The sequence below is a fragment of the Catharus ustulatus genome, chromosome 1 (assembly GCF_009819885.2).
Source record: "Catharus ustulatus isolate bCatUst1 chromosome 1, bCatUst1.pri.v2, whole genome shotgun sequence".
NCBI classification, from domain to species: Eukaryota; Metazoa; Chordata; class Aves; order Passeriformes; family Turdidae; genus Catharus; species Catharus ustulatus.
Window position 1 is genome coordinate 1033822 of NC_046221.1, and position 18281 is coordinate 1052102.

Genomic DNA, 18281 nt, shown 5'->3' on the forward strand with positions numbered 1-18281 from the left:
CAGCTCCCCCTAAATGGGCACAGCACCGGCACCGCAGTCCTGCAGGGACTTGGACCCCTGGGATTGTCCTTCCCTGTCCTTAGGACACCTTGGGGCTCCACACAGAGGTGTTTGTGGGGTACAGATGCACAGGAATATTGGGGGGAAGGGAGGGACACCCGCAGGGGGCTGCAGCCATCACCCTGCTCCAGCCACGTTTGCGGCACAGGGGTCCTCACACGAGGCACCATTTGATGGCGGTGAAAAAGAAGGGACGGGGTCTTCATGATTTGCAAGGAGCCATGAAGCCGTTTATTGATCCACAAAGCAAAGTTTATATACTTTTTCTATTGTTACTAAAAATAGCACACCAATGGTATTCGTGGAACTGAGGTATATTACTTACTTGTAACTAGATAACATTGCTCAATGTAGGTCTCGTTTATGGTAGCCAGGTAGATCCAATATTTCCTGCAAATCCCCATAGAAACTGCAGGCTAAGCACTCTCTACCAAGTACCTTCTTATTTTTGCATTCCTCCTCCAAAATCCTGCTTACTTCTGCCAAGGCTTGGGCCTACTCACTCCTGCCAAGGCTTGGGCCTACTCACTCCTGCCAAGGCTTGGGCCTACTCACTCCTGCCAAGGCTTGCGGCCTACCATGGCTGACAGATCCACATGGGCAGTGACAAGCTGAGCAGTTCTGGCAGTTCTGATCTCCAGTTGTATTCCCACACCTGAGTCCCCCAGCTCTGCCCCCACAATGTCCCTGTCCCAAACTGGGTCCATCATGGGGGTCCCCTCGGAACCTGAAATCCCCGCAGCCCCTCCCTTGCAGCTCCCTGGAGGGCTCACAGTGTCCCCTGTGTCCCCCCCATTTCCCTTTGCCATCCCTGCTGGTTTGGGGGAACAAGATGCAGTGACAATAATGCCACCATGGGGACAATGACACTGTGGGGACAGTGACACCGTGGGGATGATCCTTATTTGGGGTCCAGGCTCCCCATCCCTGTCCCCCGTCCGACTCCATGTCCCCTTGGCACCAAGCCCTTGAGGATGATGTGGGGGAGCAGCCCCGTGTCACACCTGTGCCTCAGTTTCCCCAAATGACAGAGACTCGAGGAGTGTGGTGCTCACACAGCCACTCCTGGTGGCCCCTTTATTGCTCAGCCCCATTTCAAGCAGACCTTCCCGTGGATATGGAGCCTGCGCTTGGAGTGCCGTGCTTCGCGCTTGAAGCGCCCGAAGTGGCCATGATCGACCAGACCCGGCTGCCAGAGAGATGGGGGGTCAGGGGCTGCGGGGGTGTGGGACCCGCCCATGGGACCACGTCTGGGACCCCCCCCAGGGACCCCATCCCCAGGATCCCACCCAGGGACCCCATCCCCAGGATCTCACCCAGGATCCCAAACCAGGGCTATTCCACACCCAGGATCCCAAACCAGAGCCACCACTCGTGTCCCCACACCAGGGACACTTTGGACACCTGGGACCCTCACCCATGTTACCACACCCAAATCTCACCCAGAACTCCCCACCTGGGGCCTTGCACTCCTCACCTAAAACCCAGGACCCGCTCCTGGGACTCTGCACCTAAACCCTCCAGGACTCCAGAGCTGGCACAGCCCACCCAGCACCTGAGAACTCCCCACGACACCCCCCACCCTCCTCTGGAGCCATCGGGGTGTCACTTTGAGGGGTCGTGGGGCAGGGGGACGGACCCTCCCCTCCCTCCACACCCACGGGTGCCCCGGCTCCCTTCACTCACGTCGGAGGAGACTTCGGAGGAGATGTCGGAGGGGTCATCGAAACAGTTCAGGTCGATCTCGGGGATGTCCTGCTGCATCTTCACCTTCCCCAAGCACTCCAGGATGACCTGGGGGGACACAGGGCCACGCGGTGTCACCCTGGGGATGGCACCGGGGTCCCGTGCCCCAATTTCTCCCCCTCCTCCTCCTACTCCTGGTGCTCACCCCGTTCTCCTTGAAGGCGCAGTCCTCGGGGTCGCTGCGGGCGCTGGCGGCACACTCCGTCTCCATCATGCTGAAGTTGAATGCCTGCAGCGAGCTCAGCTCCACGCCCTGGGGACACGGGTGGGTGACAGCAGCGGGAGGTGACAGGAGAGGGGTCCGCAGTTTGGGGGGTCAGGAGTGGCAGTGTCACCAGCAGGGGGTGGCGATCACTGCCGTGGGCTCAGGGTCAGCGCTGAGCGCTCACAAGGGGGGATCGGGTTGGGTGTGAAGGGTGCGACACCAATGGGGGATCACAGATAGGGGGTCCCGAGTGGGGGACCCCGGGGGTTGTCACCCGTGGGGGGATGCCAGGTCGGGGACACTCACCGGCTCGGGCTGGGGCTCGGCGCTGAGCAGCCTGAAGGCATTCTTCACCTCTGGGCGCTGGTTGTAGGAATCCACAGCCTGGGCCAGCGCCTGGGTGTAGGCGAAGGGCTCCGGGGCGGGGAGGGCGCAGGCTCCCCCCAGCACCGCCAGCAGCAGCATCCACGAGCTCGCCATCGCCATCGCTGTCGCCAAGGCCACCCCCGGGCTCCTTTTATCCCCGACGGGAGCTTGGGGACCCGCCCCGGGGCCCCACCCTTGGCAAACGCCCAGCCCCAAGGCGCAGAGGCGCGGTTTTGTGGGGACACGCGGTGCGGGGGGGTCCCGCTGTGTCCCCGGGGATGGGACGTGGCATCTGAAGCCCTCGGGGTCCCCACCCTTGCAGAGCCCTTGGCTGGGCTCGGGGGCATTCGGGGGGCCAGGAGCCCTCGGGGTCCCTGCTGGTGACACGCTGCCCGTGCCAGCTTGGTGCCCCAGGGCTGCACAAGCCCAGCCTTGCCCCATGGCTGTTGGCCAAGGCCGAGGGTGCCCCCGGGACCCCCAAAGCACCAGCCCCACACACGCACACGGCCGAGCCCCACATCTCTTTAGTGCATCTACAGGCACCTAAAAATGAGATGGAAGTACATTACATCTCTCCCTTTGCCGGGGAAACTTCAGGATTGGGAAGTACCCAGTGCCACTCCAGCCCTCCTTGGGGTGTATCTGTCCCGTTTTCAGGTTTTGACCCCTGAGGGGTTGAGCACAAATCAGGGCTGAGCCTGACCCGTTCCGGGCTGGATGTGGCCACTCCTGGGGCTGGCACTGGCCAGTTTTGGGGCTGGGCACTGGGGGTGGTGGATCCCTGATGGATCCTGTCCCTTTTCCCAGCCCTCAGACCTGCAGAGCCGGAAGGAGCTGAGCTTCACCCTGGAGGAAACCACATGCCGGACACCAGGAATGACCAATGGCAGCTGCAGGAGCCGCTGGCTCGGGGTGAGGCTTTGTCCTGTGGGAGCTGGGGATTATCTGGTGGGGAAACTGAGGCACGAGGGGGTTGTGCTCTCCTGTGTCCCCTGTGTGCCCCACAGGCGGTGACCTTGTGCCAGGGCTCTGTTTTCCTGGAGGGGCAGCAGCCCACGGTGGAGCTCTCCTGTGAGAAGGCTCCGGCCACGGTAAGAAGGGGCTGGAATGGCTCCGTGTCCCCTGGACTGCCAGGGGTTCCCCAGGTCCCCTCCCACCTCCCCAAGGTCTGACCCTGTTATTTGTCTTCCCAGTTTGGCCGGGTCTGGAAATCCAAGGTCAAAGATTTCTTTGGCAAGATCAAACAGGTTTTCCGGGATTTCTTCCAGTGCGGCCGGATTTGGATCCGGGATAGGCTTAATCTCAAGGCACCCAAACCCTGAGGGGTGACATTGCTGTGTCCCCAGCCTGTGTGTCCTGCCTGTGCCCTCTACCCGGGTGTTTCACTGCAATTAAAAATCCCTGCATGACTCCTGGTGTCACCCTGAGTGTCATTGCACCCCAAGGAGGACCCCTGAGCGGTCCCGGACCCCCCAGAATTCCCCTGGGCACAGCAAGGATCTGTGAGAGCTGGGAACACCCTGGGGATCATGAATGGGGGGGTGTGACAAGTTGGTGGCGCTCACTGGGGCAGATCTGGAGTCCCCCACCTCTTGAAGGCCATGGAGAGGCAAAGGGACCCCTGCAGGTGCTGCCAGCTCAGGGACCACCCAGCAGTCCCTCCCCAAATCCAGCTGCTTCCCGGCCCTGCCCTGCCGTTTGCTGCCAGTGTCACAAGGGGGACACGAGGATGGGGATGGTGACAGAAGGCCCTGGGGAAGCAGAATCAGCTCCCCCAAAATGCGCACAGCACAGGCACCGCAGTCCTGCAGCCACTTGGACCCCTGGGATTGTCCTTCCCTGTCCTCAGGACACCTTGGGGCTCTACACAGAGGTGTTTGTGGGGTACAGATCCACAGGAATATTGGGGGGACAGGAGGGACACCCGCAGGGGGCTGCAGCCATCACCCTGCTCCAGCCACGTTTGCGGCACAGGGGTCCTCACATGGGGCACCATTTGATGGCGGTGGAAAAGAAGGGACAGGGTCTTCATGATTTGCAAGGAGCCATGAAGCCGTTTATTGATCCACAAAGCAAAGTTTATATACTTTTTCTATTGTTACTAAAAATAGCACACCAATGCTATTCGTGGAATTGAGCTATATTGCTTACTTGTAGCTAGATAACATTGCTCAATCCAGACCTCCTTTAAACTAGCCAGGTAGATCCAATATTTCCTGCAAATCCCCATAGAAACTGCAGTCTAAGCACTTTGTCCCATGCACCTTCTTATTTTTTGCATTCCTCCTCCAAAATCCTGCTTACTTCTACCAAGGCTTTGGCCTACTCACTCCTGCCAAGGCTTGGGCCTACTCACTCCTGCCAAGGCTTGCGGCCTACCATGGCTGACAGATCCACATGGGCAGTGACAAGCTGAGCAGTTCTGGCAGTTCTGATCTCTAGTTGTATTCCCACACCTGAGACACCCAGCTCTGCCCCCACAATGTCCCTGTCCCAAACAGGGTCCATCATGGGAGTCCCCTCGGAACCTGAAATCCCCCCAGCCCCTCCCTTGCAGTTCCCTGGGGGGCTCACAGTGTCCCCTGTGTCCCCCCCATCTCCCTTAGCCATCACCGCTGGTTTGGGGGGAACAAGATGCAGTGAGAATAATGCCACCATGGGGACAATGACACGGTGGGGATGATCCTTTTTTGGGGTCCTGGCACCCCATCCCTGTCCCCAGTCCGACTCCACGTCCCCTTGGCACCAAGGCCTTGAGGATGATGTGGGGGAGCAGCCCCGTGTCCCACCCGTGCATCAGTTTCCCCAAATGACAGAGACTCGAGGAGTGTGGTGTTCACACAGCCACTCCTGGTGGCCCCTTTATTGCTCAGCGCAGTTTCACAGAGACGTGCAGCTGACCTTAGATCCTGATCGGGTAGGGTGGGCGCTGGGGTGGGAAGCGTGGGCGCTGGGGCGGGAAGCGTGGGCGCTGGGGCGGGAAGCCTGGGCGTCTGGGGGGGAGGCGTGGTCCCTGGGGCAGGAAGGAACCGAACTTGGGCGAGGCCTTGCTCATGACGCTTCCAAAGCGCCCGATGTGGCCACTCTCGACCAGACCCGGCTGCCGGAGAGATGGGGGGGTCAGGGGGTGAGGGTGTGTGGGAACCCCCCCTTGGGACCACACCTGGGACCCATCCAGGGACCCCATCCCCAGGATCCCACCGAGGATCCCAAACCAGAGCCACCACTCGTGTCCCCACACCAGGGACACTTGGGACCCCATATCCACAATCCAACACCCGGCACCTCACCCATGTTCCCACACCCAAACCTCACCCAGAACTCCCCACCTGGGGCCCTGCACTCCACACCCAAAACCCAGGACCCCGCTCCTGGGACTCTGCACCTAAACCCTGCAGGACCCCAGAGCTGGCACAGCCCACCCAGCACCTGAGAGCTCCCCAGGATCCCCCACCCTCCTCTGGAGACATTGGGGTGACACTTTTAGGGGTCGGGAGGCAGGGGGACGGACCCTCCCCTCCCTCCCCACCCATGGGTGCCCCGGCTCCCTTCACTCACGTCGGTGGAGGCGTCGGAGGAGATGTCGGAGGAGGCGTCGGAGGAGGCATCGGAGGAGGCATCGGAGGAGATGTCAGAGGAGGCGTCAGAGGAGATGTCGGAGGAGGCGTCGGAGCATTTCAGGTCGATATCGGGGGACTCCTGCTGCATCTTCACCATCGCCAAGCACTCCAGGATGACCTGGGGGGACATGGGGCCACGCGGTGTCACCCTAGGGATGGCACCGGGGTCCTGTGCCCCAATTCCTCCCTCTCCTCCTCCTCCTGGTGCTCACCCCGTTCTCCTTGAAGTCGCAGTTCTTGGGGTCGATGCGGGCGCTGGCGGCACACTCCGTCTCCATCATGCTGAAGCTGAATGACTGCAGCGAGCTCAGCTCCACGCCCTGGGGACACGGGTGGGTGACAGCAGCGGGAGGTGACAGGAGAGGGGTCCGCAGTTTGGGGGGTCAGGAGTGGCAGTGTCACCAGCAGGGGGGTGGCGATCACTGCCGTGGGCTCAGGGTCAGCGCTGAGCGCTCACAAGGGGGGATCGGGATGGGTGTGAAGGGTGCGACACCAATGGGGGATCACAGATAGGGGGTCCCGAGTGGGGGACCCCGGGGGTTGTCACCCGTGGGGGGATGCCAGGTCGGGGACACTCACCGGGTTGGGCTCGGGCTCGGCGCTGAGCAGCCTGAAGGCATTCTTCACCTCTGGGCGCTGGTTGTAGGAATTCACAGCCTGGGCCAGCGCCTGGGTGTAGGCGAAGGGCTCCGGGGCGGGGAGGGCGCAGGCTCCCCCCAACACCGCCAGCAGCAGCATCCACGAGCTCGCCATCGCTGTCGCCAAGGCCACCCCCGGGCTCCTTTTATCCCCGACGGGAGCTTGGGGACCCGCCCCGGGGCCCCACCCTTGGCAAACGCCCAGCCCCAAGGCGCAGAGGCGCGGTTTTGTGGGGACACGCGGTGCGGGGGGGTCCCGCTGTGTCCCCGGGGATGGGACGTGGCATCTGAAGCCCTCGGGGTCCCCACCCTTGCGGAGCCCTTGGCTGGGCTCGGGGGCATTTGGGGGGCCAGGAGCCCTCGGGGTCCCTGCTGGTGACACGCTGCCCGTGCCAGCTTGGTGCCCCAGGGCTGCACAAGCCCAGCCTTGCCCCATGGCTGTTGGCCAAGGCCGAGGGTGCCCCCGGGACCCCCAAAGCGCCAGCCCCTCACACGCACACTGCCGAGCCCCAAATCTCTTTAGTGCTGCTACAGGCACCTAAAAATGAAATAGCAGTGCATGACATCTCTTCTGAAACTCTTTCTCTTGCTGTTAAATCACAGGTGGGATGCACTGGGAAAATGGGAATAATTGAGGAGTTTGGATGGAGATGTTATAAAGGAGAAACAAAAGTCTCAATTTTTAGCAACATTTTGATTGTTTTATTTTACAGAGGCAGAGCAAAGCAGCGCTGGGGATGCAGGAGGGGTCACTGCCCACTCCACACTCCATCCAATCTCGATCTCAGCTCCTTCCTATAGTGTGGTCTCTTGCAGTAATCAATAATTTTTGTTTTCTCACTGTCATAATCTTGCCAGGTGGGCAGTGGTGGCCGAAATAAACATCCGTGTAACGTCTCTGGGAGTCATTCCCATAGACACCATCTGGTCTTGGGAGATAAAACGGACAGAAATCGGCAAGTTCGGGTCTTTGAAGATAGGCAGTCATTGATAAAGCAAAAAAAAACATTGATAAAACATTGATAAAACCAAGGCAGGAAGTTTGATTTTGCAAAATCTATGGGACTATTGTAAAGTTTGATGTTACAAACAGGTAGTAGATAGAAATTCTTTAGAAACATCATGTTCATAACAGGGGGATTTAAAAGAGAATAATTTAATCCCATTTTTCCTCTCTCTGAAGTGTCACTTCAGACCAGAGTATTTACACAAACCTCAATAATTTTATGATGAACACAAATCTTTTAACAATTATGGCAGCGGTGGGAGGAATTCGGAGGAAATTTGGAAGGAATCGAACATGGCATTGAATGGATATATCACATCCCTTACCATGCACCAGCTGCAGGGAAAGTTGAACAGTGCAACGGGCTACTCAAGACCACACTGAAAGCACTTGGTGGGGGAACCTTCAAGAATTGGGAAACGAACTCAGCAAAAGCCACTGGATGGTCAACACCCAAGGGTCCATCAATCGAGCTGGCCCTTCCCAGTTTGAACCCTTGCCCACAGTGGACGGAGATAAAGTCCCTGTAGTGCTCATGAAAGGCATTTTAGGAAAGACTGTTTGGATTCGTCCCACCAAGGGCAAGGACAAACCCATCCGTGGGATAGACTTCACTCAAGGACCTGGTTACACTTGGTGGGTAAGGCAGAAAGATGGAGAAACCCATTGTGTACTGCAGGGAAACCAAATCTTAGGTGAGAATGGTGTGTAAGGTGTGATTATGCAGATGGTAATAGAATAAGGGGTGGAAAATGTCTTGGGTTACAATACAGGATGTGATAAAAGGTATCTATTGTATCACCATGTGTTGAGGGTGGGGCAGTGATCCTGATCTCCGTGGAAGATGTTCTACTAATGGGCCATGCATTGAAACCAACTGGGACAGTGTTCTTTATCTTTTCACAACCCATCCTTCCTCCAGCCAGTCATTTTCTGCTCATGGCCATTGAGTCCCACAGTGGGACTGATAAAATTACTGCATCCCATTGGGAGTTGCTCCAGCCAGGGGGAAGAGCCCAACATTTCTTACCAAGATAAAAACAGAGGTTTTGGGACACTAAGGAAACCCCTTTCTCCACTGGACTCCAGAGGAAAACCGGATTTCTCCACATCACCACTGGAGCTGCGGAGGGAAACTGCACCTTGTACAGGAGCACTGCTCCAGCTGAGCCACATCTGTCACTGCAGGAGGATGCAGCCACCATGGGATGGGACTGCTGCCAACACCCTGCCTGACGGGTGTCAGGTTGTACTCTGACTGTGTCAGGGTTTGGGGTTTGTTCTTTGTAGTGCTGTATTTCTATTTTAATTTCCCTAGTAAAGAACTGTTATTCCTAATGCCCATATCTTTGCCTGAGAGCTGCTTGATTTCAAAATCATAATAATTTGGAGGGAGGAGGTTTACATTCTTCATTTGAAATAGAGGCTCCTGCCTTTCTTAGCAGACACCTCTCCTCCAAACTAGGACACTGGGGCAGATCTGGGGTCCCTCCACCTCTTGAAGGCCATGGGGAGGCAAAGGGACCCCTGCAGGTGCTGCCAGCTCAGGGACCGCCCAACAGTCCCTCCCCAAATCCAGCTGTTTCCCGGCCCTGTCCTGCTGTTCGCAGCCAGTGTCACAGGGGGGACACAAGGATGGGGATGGTGACAGAAGGTCCAGGGGAAGCAGAATCAGCTCCCCCTAAATGGGCACAGCACCAGCACCACACTCCTGCAGCCACTTGGACCCCTGGGATTGTCCTTTCCTGTCCTCAGGACACCTTGGGGCTCTACACAGAGGTGTTTGTGGGGTGCAGATCCACAGGAATATTGGGGGGAAGGGAGGGACACCCGCAGGGGGCTGCAGCCATCACCCTGCTCCAGCCACTTTGTGGGGCACAGAGGTCCCTGAGTCCCCCAGCTCTGCCCCCACAATGTCCCTGTCCCAAACTGGGTCCATCATGAGGGTCCCCTCGGAACCTGAAACCCCCCCAGTCCCTCCCTTGCAGCTCCCTGGAGGACTCACAGTATCCCCTGTGTCCCCCCCATTTCCCTTTGCCATCACTGCTGGTTTAGGGGAACAAGATGCAGTGAGAATAATGCCACCATGGGGACAATGACACGGTGGGGATGATCCTTTTTTGGGGTCCTGGCACCCCATCCCTGTCCCCAGTCCGACTCCATGTCCCCTTGGCACCAAGCCCTTGAGGATGATGTGGGGGAGCAGCCCTGTGTCCCACCCGTGCCTCAGTTTCCCCAAATGACAGAGACTCGAGGAGTGTGATGTTCACACAGCCACTCCTGGTGGCCCCTTTATTGCTCAGCCCCATTTCAAGCAGATCAAGCAGATCCTGAATTTGAAGTTGATCTTGCGCTCAGAGCGCCCGAAGCCGCCACGCTCGACCAGACCCGGCTGCCGGAGAGATGTGGGTGTCAGGGGGTGAGGGGGTGTGGGAACCCCTTGGGGCCACACCTGGGACCCCCCCAGGGACCCCATCCCCAGGATTCCTCCCAGGATCGCACACCGGAGCCACCACTCGTGTCCCCACACCAGGGACACTTGGGACCCCATATCCACAATCCAACACCCGGCACCTCACCCATGTTCCCACACCCAAACCTCACCCAGAACTCCCCACCTGGGGCCCTGCACTCCACACCCAAAACCCAGGACCCGCTCCTGGGACTCTGCACCTAAACCCTGCAGGACCCCAGAGCTGGCACAGCCCACCCAGCACCTGAGAGTTCCCCAGGACCCCCCACCCTCCTCTGGAGCCATCGGGGTGTCACTTTGAGGGGTCGTGGGGCAGGGGGACGGACCCTCCCCTCCCTCCCCACCCACGGGTGACCTCGGCTCCCTTCACTCACGTCTGAGGGCTCGTCGGAGGAAATGTCGGAGGAGGCGTCGGAGCATTTCAGGTCGATCTCGGGGAACTCCTTCAGCATCTTCACTGACGCCACGCACTCTCGGATGATCTGGAGGAACACGCGGCGTAAACCTAGGGATGGCACCGGGGCCCCGTGCCCCAATTTCTGCCCCTCCTCCTCCTCCTGGAGCTCACCCCGTTCTCCTTGAAGGCGCAGTCCTCGGGGTCGATGCGGGCGCTGGCGGCACACTCCGTCTCCATCATGCTGAAGTTGAATGCCTGCAGCGAGCTCAGCTCCACGCCCTGGGGACACGGGTGGGTGACAGCAGCGGGAGGTGACAGGAGAGGGGTCCGCAGTTTGGGGGGTCAGGAGTGGCAGTGTCACCAGCAGGGGGTGGCGATCACTGCCGTGGGCTCAGGGTCAGCGCTGAGCGCTCACAAGGGGGGATCGGGATGGGTGTGAAGGGTGCGACACCAATGGGGGATCACAGATAGGGGGTCCCGAGTGGGGGACCCCGGGGGTTGTCACCGGTGGGGGGATGCCAGGTCGGGGACACTCACCGGCTCGGGCTGGGGCTCGGCGCTGAGCAGCCTGAAGGCATTCTTCACCTCTGGGCGCTGGTTGTAGGAATTCACAGCCTGGGCCAGCGCCTGGGTGTAGGCGAAGGGCTCCGGGGCGGGGAGGGCGCAGGCTCCCCCCAGCACCGCCAGCAGCAGCATCCACGAGCTCGCCATCGCTGTCGCCAAGGCCACCCCCGGGCTCCTTTTATCCCCGACGGGAGCTTGGGGACCCGCCCCGGGGCCCCACCCTTGGCAAACGCCCAGCCCCAAGGCGCAGAGGCGCGGTTTTGTGGGGACACGCGGTGCGGGGGGGTCCCGCTGTGTCCCCGGGGATGGGACGTGGCATCTGAAGCCCTCGGGGTCCCCACCCTTGCGGAGCCCTTGGCTGGGCTCGGGGGCATTTGGGGGGCCAGGAGCCCTCGGGGTCCCTGCTGGTGACACGCTGCCCGTGCCAGCTTGGTGCCCCAGGGCTGCACAAGCCCAGCCTTGCCCCATGGCTGTTGGCCAAGGCCGAGGGTGCCCCCGGGACCCCCAAAGCGCCAGCCCCTCACACGCACACGGCCGAGCCCCAAATCTCTTTAGTGCTGCTACAGGCACCTAAAAATGAAATAGCAGTGCATGACATCTCTTCTGAAACTCTTTCTCTTGCTGTTAAATCACAGGGGGAATGCGCAGGGGAAATGAGAATAACTGAGGAGTTTGGAAGGAGGTGTCATAAAGAGGAAACAATAGTCTCCATTTTTAGCAAAATTTCGATTGTTTTATTTTATACAGACAGAGCAAAGCAGCGCTGGGGAGGCAGGAGGGGTCACTGCCCACTCCACGCTCCATCCAATCTCGATCTCAGCTCATTCCTATAGTGTGGTCTCTTGTAGTAATCAATGATTTCTGTTTTCTTGCTGTCATAATCTTGCCAGGTGGGCAGTGGTGGCCGAAATAAACATCCGTGTAACGTCTCTGGGAGTCATTCCCATAGATACCATCTGGTCTTGGGAGATAAAACTGACAGAAATCGGCAAGTTCGGGTCTTTGAAAACAGGCAGTCATTGATAAAACAAAAAAAATTGATAAAACATTGATAAAACCAAGGCAGGAAGTTTGATTTTGCAAAATCTATGAGACTATTGTAAAGTCTGATTTTACAAACAGGTAGTAGATAGAAATTCTTTAGAAAAATTATATTCATAACAAGGGGATTTCAATGAGAATTATTTAATCCAATTTTTCTTCTCTCAGAAGTGTCACTTCAGACGTGAGTATTTACACAAACCTCAATGCTTTTATGATGAACACAAATCTTTTAACAATTATGGCAGAGGTGGGAGGAATTTGGAGGAAATTTGGAGGGAATGTGGGAAGTAGCAGGGAAGAACTTGGAAGGAATTGTAGCATTTAAAGGGAATTTGTAAGAAGTGGGGGACAGTTTGGCAGGAATTGGGCAAGACCAGGAGGGAAGCAGAGAGAGCAGTCAGGCCCTGGGGATAACAGCCCTTTCCAGGAAGGAATTTTCCCCCTATCCAACCTCAGCCTCCCCGGGCACAGCTTGAGGCCATTCCCTCTCCTGTCGCTGTTCCATGGGAGAAGAACCTGACCCTTGCCTGGCTCAGGCCTTTCATCCCCACCAGGCTCTGGAGCACCCATGGCCATGTCTGTCACCAGTGTCACCCCCTGGTCACACATTCCCTGCCCTGGACACCCCAATGCCAGGGGGGACCCCAAACCCTGTGGCCTCTCCCCTGCTGGCTGAAGGTGCTGACAGACACACCCATCCCCAATGACCCGGGGACCAAACTGTCCCCCACTTCTTACAAATTCCCTTTAAATGCTACAATTCCTTCAAAATTCTTCCCTGCTACTTCCCACATTCCCTCCAAATTCTTCAATTCCTGCAGAATTTCCTCCAAGTTCCTCCCACCTCTATCATAGATGATAAAAGATTTGTGTTCATCATAAAAGTATTGAGGTTTGTGTAGATACTCAGATCAGAGGTGACGCTTAAGAGAGAGGAAAAATGGGATTAAATAATTTGCTTTTAAATCCCCCTGTTATGAATATTACATTTCTAAAGAATTTCTGTCTACTTCCAGTTTGTAACATCGGACTTTACAATACTCCGATAGATGTTGCAAAATCAAACTTTCTGCCTTGGTTTTATCAATGTTTTATCAATTTTTTTTGCTTCATCAATGACTGCCTATCTTCAAAGACCCGAACTTGCCGATTTCTGTCCGTTTTATCTCCCAAGACCAGATGGTATCTATGGGAATGACTCCCAGAGACGTTACACGGATGTTTATTTCGGCCACCACTGCCCACCTGGCGAGATAATGACAGCGAGAAAACAGAAATCATTGATTACTACAAGAGACCTCAGTATAGGGAGCAACTGAAATCAAGATTGGTCGGAGCGTGGAGTGGGCAGTGACCCCTCCTGCCTCCCCAGCGCTACTTTGCTCTGCCTGTGTAAAATAAAACAATCAAAATTTTGCTAAAAATAGAGACTTTTGTTTCTCCTTTATAACATCTCCATCCAAACTCCTCAATTATTCCCATTTTCCCAGTGCATCCCACCTGTGATTTAACAGCAAGAGAAAGAGTTTCAGAAGAGATGTCATGCACTGCTATTTCATTTTTAGGTGCCTGTAGCAGCACTAAAGAGATTTGGGGCTCGGCCGTGTGCGTGTGTGGGGCTGGCGCTTTGGGGGTCCCGGGGGCACCCTCGGTCTTGGCCAACAGCCATGGGGCAAGGCTGGGCTTGTGCAGCCCTGGGGCACCAAGCTGGCACGGGCAGCGTGTCACCAGCAGGGACCCCGAGGGCTCCTGGCCCCCCAAATGCCCCCGAGCCCAGCCAAGGGCTCCGCAAGGGTGGGGACCCCGAGGGCTTCAGATGCCACGTCCCATCCCCGGGGACACAGCGGGACCCCCCCGCACCGCGTGTCCCCACAAAACCGCGCCTCTGCGCCTTGGGGCTGGGCGTTTGCCAAGGGTGGGGCCCCGGGGCGGGTCCCCAAGCTCCCGTCGGGGATAAAAGGAGCCCGGGGGTGGCCTTGGCGACAGCGATGGCGATGGCGAGCTCGTGGATGCTGCTGCTGGCGGTGCTGGGGGGAGCCTGCGCCCTCCCCGCCCCGGAGCCCTTCGCCTACACCCAGGCGCTGGCCCAGGCTGTGAATTCCTACAACCAGCGCCCAGAGGTGAAGAATGCCTTCAGGCTGCTCAGCGCCGAGCCCCAGCCCGAGCCGGTGAGTGTCCCCGACCTGGCATCCCCCCACGGGTGACAACCCCCGGGGTCCCCCACTCGGGACCCCCTATCTGTGATCCCCCATTGGTGTCGCACCCTTCACACCCATCCCGATCCCCCCTTGTGAGCGCTCAGCGCTGACCCTGAGCCCACGGCAGTGATCGCCACCCCCTGCTGGTGACACTGCCACTCCTGACCCCCCAAACTGCGGACCCCTCTCCTGTCACCTCCCGCTGCTGTCACCCACCCGTGTCCCCAGGGCGTGGAGCTGAGCTCGCTGCAGGCATTCAACTTCAGCATGATGGAGACGGAGTGTGCCGCCAGCGCCCGCAGCGACCCCGAGGACTGCGCCTTCAAGGAGAACGGGGTGAGCACCAGGAGGAGGAGGAGGAGGGGGAGGAATTGGGGCACGGGACCCCGGTGCCATGCCCAGGGTGACACCGCGTGGCCCCGTGTCCCCCCAGGTCATCCTGGAGTGCTTGGGGACTGTGAAGATGCAGCAGGAATCCCCCGAGGTCGACGTGAGCTGTTCGGAATCCTCCTCCGACGTGAGTGAAGGGAGCCGAGGTCACCCGTGGGTGGGGAGGGAGGGGAGGGTCCGTCGCCCTGCCCCACGACCCCTCAAAGTGACACCCCGATGTCCCCAGAGGAGGGTGGGGGGTCCTGGGGAGCTCTCAGGTGCTGGGTGGGCTGTGCCAGCTCTGGGGTCCTGCAGGGTTTAGGTGCAGAGTCCCAGGAGCAGGGTCCTGGGTTTTGGGTGTGGAGTGCAGGGCCCCAGGTGGGGAGTTCTGGGTGAGGTTTGGGTGTGGGAACACGGGTGAGGTGCCGGGTGTTGGATTGTGGATATGGGGTCCCAAGTGTCCCTGGTGTGGGGACACGAGTGGTGGCTCTGGTTTGGGATCCTGGGGATGGGGTCCCTGGGTGGGTCCCAGGTGTGGTCCCAAGGTTGGGACCTGCACCCTTGAACTCTCTGACCCCGACATCTCTCCGGCAGCTGGGTCTGGTCGAGCGTGGTGGCTTCGGACGATTGGCGCCCAAGATAAATGTCAGAGGGAGTGTGTGCTTGATCTGCGCGAAATGGGGAAACTGAGCAATAAAGGGGCCACCAGGAGTGGCTGTGTGAACACCTCACTCCTTGAGTCTCTGTCATTTGGGGAAACTGAGGCACGGGTGGGACACGGGGCTGCTCCCCCACATCATCCTCAAGGGCTTGGTGCCAAGGGGACATGGAGTCAGACTGGGGACAGGGATGTGGAGACTGGACCCCAAAAAAGGACCATCCCCACAGTGTCACTGTCCCCACCGTGTCATTGTCCCCATGGTGGCATTATTCTCACTGCATCTCGTTCCCCCAAACCAGCGGTGATGGCAAAGGGAAATGGGGGGCACACAGGGGACACTGTGAGCCCTCCAGGGAGCTGCAAGGGAGAGGCTGTGGGGATTTCAGGTTCCGAGGGGACCCCAATGATGGACCCAGTTTGGGACAGGGACATTGTGGGGTCAGAGCTGGGGGACACAGGGACCTCTGTGCCTGAAACGTGACTGGAGCAGGGTGATGGCTGCAGCCCCCTGCGGGTGTCCCTCCTGTCCCCCCAATATTCCTGTGCATCTGTACCCCACAAACACCTCTGTGTAGAGCCCCAAGGTGCCCTGAGGACAGGGAAGGACAATCCCAGGGGTCCAAGTTCCTGCAGGAGTGTGGTGCCGGTGCTGTGCCCATTTAGGGGGAGCTGATTCTGCTTCCCCAGGACCTTCTGTCACCATCCCCATCCTCGTGTCCCCCTTGTGACACTGGCAGCGAACGGCAGGGCAGGGCCGAGAAGCAACTGGATTTGGGGAGGGACTGCTGGGGGGGCCCTGAGCTGGCAGCAGCTGCAGGGGTCCCTTTGCCTCTCCATGACCTTCAAGAGGTGGGGGGACCCCAGATCTGCCCCAGTGTCCTAGTTTGGAGGACCGGTGTCTGCTAAGAATGGTTGGAGCCTCTTTTTGAAATGGAGAATATAAACCCCCTCCCTCCAAATTATTATGATTTTGAAATCGAGCGGCTCTCAGAAAAAGATATGGGAATTAGCAATAACAGTTCTTTACTAGAGAAATTAAAATAGAAATACAGCACTACAAAGAACAAACCCCAAACCCTGACACAGTCAGAGTACAGCCTGACACCCGTCAGGCAGGGTGTTGGCAGCAGTCCCATTCCATGGTGGCTGCATCCTCCTGCAGTGACAGATGTGGCTCAGCTGGAGCAGTGCTCCTGTACAAGGTGCAGTTTCCCTCCGGAGCTCCAGTGGGGATGTGGAGAAATCCGGTTTTCCTGTGGAGTCCAGTGGAGAAAGGGGCTCCCTTAGTGTCCCAAAACCTCTGTTTTTATCTTGGTAATAAATGTTGGGCTCTTCCCCCTGGCTGGAGCAACTCCCAATGGGATGCAGTAATTTTATCAGTCCCACAGTGGGACTCAATGGCCATGAGCAGAAAATGACTGGCTGGAGGAAGGATGGGCTGTGAAAAGATAAAGAACAATGCCCTGCCTGGTTTGAATGGATGGACCATTAGCAGAATATCTGCCGTGGAGATCAGGATCACTGCCCCACCCTCAATAGATGCTGATGTAATAGAAACCTTTTATCACATCCTGTACTGATACCCAAGACAGTATTCACCCCTTATTCTATTACCATCTGCATAATCACACCTTACACACTGTTCTCACCTATGATTCGGTTTCCTTGTGGTTCACAATGGGTTTCTCCATCTTTCTGCATTACTCACCAAGTGTAACCAGGTCCCTGAGTAAAGACACACTCACGGATTAGTTTGCCCTTGCCCACGGTGGGACTAATCCATACAGTTTTTCCTAAAATACTTTATATGTGTCCAACTGGGACTTTGTCTCCGTCCACTGTGTGCAAGGGTTCAGACTGGGCAGGACCAGGACCAGCTCAATTTATGGACCCTTGCATGTTGCACATCCAGCTGGCCTTTGCTAAGCTTTTTCCTCAATTATTGAGATTTTCCCCTCCAAGTGCTTTCAGTGTGATCTTGAGTAACTTGTTGCACTGTTCATCTTTCCTGGCAGCTGGTGCATGGTAAGGGATGTGATATATCCATTCGATGCCGTGTTCTCTGACCCAGGTGTTGATAGGGCCGTTTTTGAAATGCGTCCCATTGTCTGACTCAATTTTCTCAGGGTTACCATGCCACCAAAGGACATGTTTATCAAGGCCCAGGATGGTGTGGGGGGTAGAGGGAACCTTTCCTTTGAACATCCACCCCTTCCCTGGTAGTCGAGGTGCGGGAGGAGGTGTGCTTCCGTGCCGACCACTGCTGCAGCAGCTTGGACTCCTTCATAGGCAGCCAAGATCTCCTTGTCTGTGTGAGTGTAATTGGTTTCAGACCCTCTGTAGCTTCGGCTCCAGAATCCCAGAGGTCGGCCTCTAGTCTCCCCAGGCACCTTCTGCCAGGGGCTCCAGGACAAGCCATGGTTCCTGGCTGTAGAATAAAGCACATTCTTCACCTCTGGTCCTGTCCTGGCTGGGCCAAGAGCTACTGTGGATGATGCAATTCCTCCAAAGCCATCTTCCACTGGCCCCTCGAACTTGCTATAATCGATAAGGTATCCTAGATACCAAGGTTGAGCAAAATTCCTTAAGAATTTGGTCACTCTCCTAACACTTTGGAAGATAATTGGTTCGAAAGTAGTCTGTGTACAGTAATTTCACGACTATAAGGCGCACCCTTTTGACTAAATTTTCCCCTGAACCTGGAAGCACGCCTTATAGTCCGGTGCACCTTATATGATGGACAAATATGCGAAATTTGCCAAACTGGAAGTTTGAACCACAATGGGTGGGCAGTGCTGCAAGAACGCCGAGTCGTTAGGCGGGGGGACGGGTGCGGGCGGCCACAACCGGCAGGAGCCGTGAGGGGAAGGAGGGAGCTGCCGGCAACCCCAGCCTGGGCGTGGGCGGAACAAGAAGCTAGGTGGCGCTACTCCA

General features: G+C 57.4%; 4 protein-coding genes across 4 annotated transcripts; 1 reads left to right on the forward strand and 3 right to left on the reverse strand.

Moving 5' to 3' along the window:
* Positions 1-1144: 1144 nt before the first annotated feature.
* Positions 1145-2491, reverse strand: LOC117000885 (cathelicidin-2-like). The gene is made up of 4 exons (XM_033068944.1): positions 2318-2491; positions 1952-2059; positions 1747-1854; positions 1145-1249 (listed from the first exon to the last, which is right to left on the reverse strand). Exons 1-4 carry the CDS (start codon positions 2489-2491, stop codon positions 1145-1147), a joined length of 495 nt encoding a protein of 164 aa, XP_032924835.1.
* Positions 2492-5279: 2788 nt separating this feature from the next.
* LOC117000924 (cathelicidin-2-like) lies at positions 5280-7060 on the reverse strand. The gene is made up of 4 exons (XM_033069011.1): positions 6577-7060; positions 6210-6317; positions 5936-6115; positions 5280-5477 (listed from the first exon to the last, which is right to left on the reverse strand). Exons 1-4 carry the CDS (start codon positions 6748-6750, stop codon positions 5280-5282), a joined length of 660 nt encoding a protein of 219 aa, XP_032924902.1. The 5' UTR covers positions 6751-7060.
* Positions 7061-9940: 2880 nt separating this feature from the next.
* Positions 9941-11541, reverse strand: LOC117000953 (cathelicidin-2-like). Its single transcript, XM_033069072.1, has 4 exons — positions 11049-11541; positions 10683-10790; positions 10489-10596; positions 9941-10033 (listed from the first exon to the last, which is right to left on the reverse strand). The coding sequence occupies exons 1-4, from the start codon at positions 11220-11222 to the stop codon at positions 9941-9943; spliced, it is 483 nt and encodes a 160-aa protein (XP_032924963.1). The 5' UTR covers positions 11223-11541.
* Positions 11542-14113: 2572 nt separating this feature from the next.
* Positions 14114-15376, forward strand: LOC117008037 (cathelicidin-2-like). The gene is made up of 4 exons (XM_033081556.1): positions 14114-14287; positions 14546-14653; positions 14751-14834; positions 15281-15376. The coding sequence occupies exons 1-4, from the start codon at positions 14114-14116 to the stop codon at positions 15374-15376; spliced, it is 462 nt and encodes a 153-aa protein (XP_032937447.1).
* The last annotated feature ends 2905 nt before the right edge of the window (positions 15377-18281 follow it).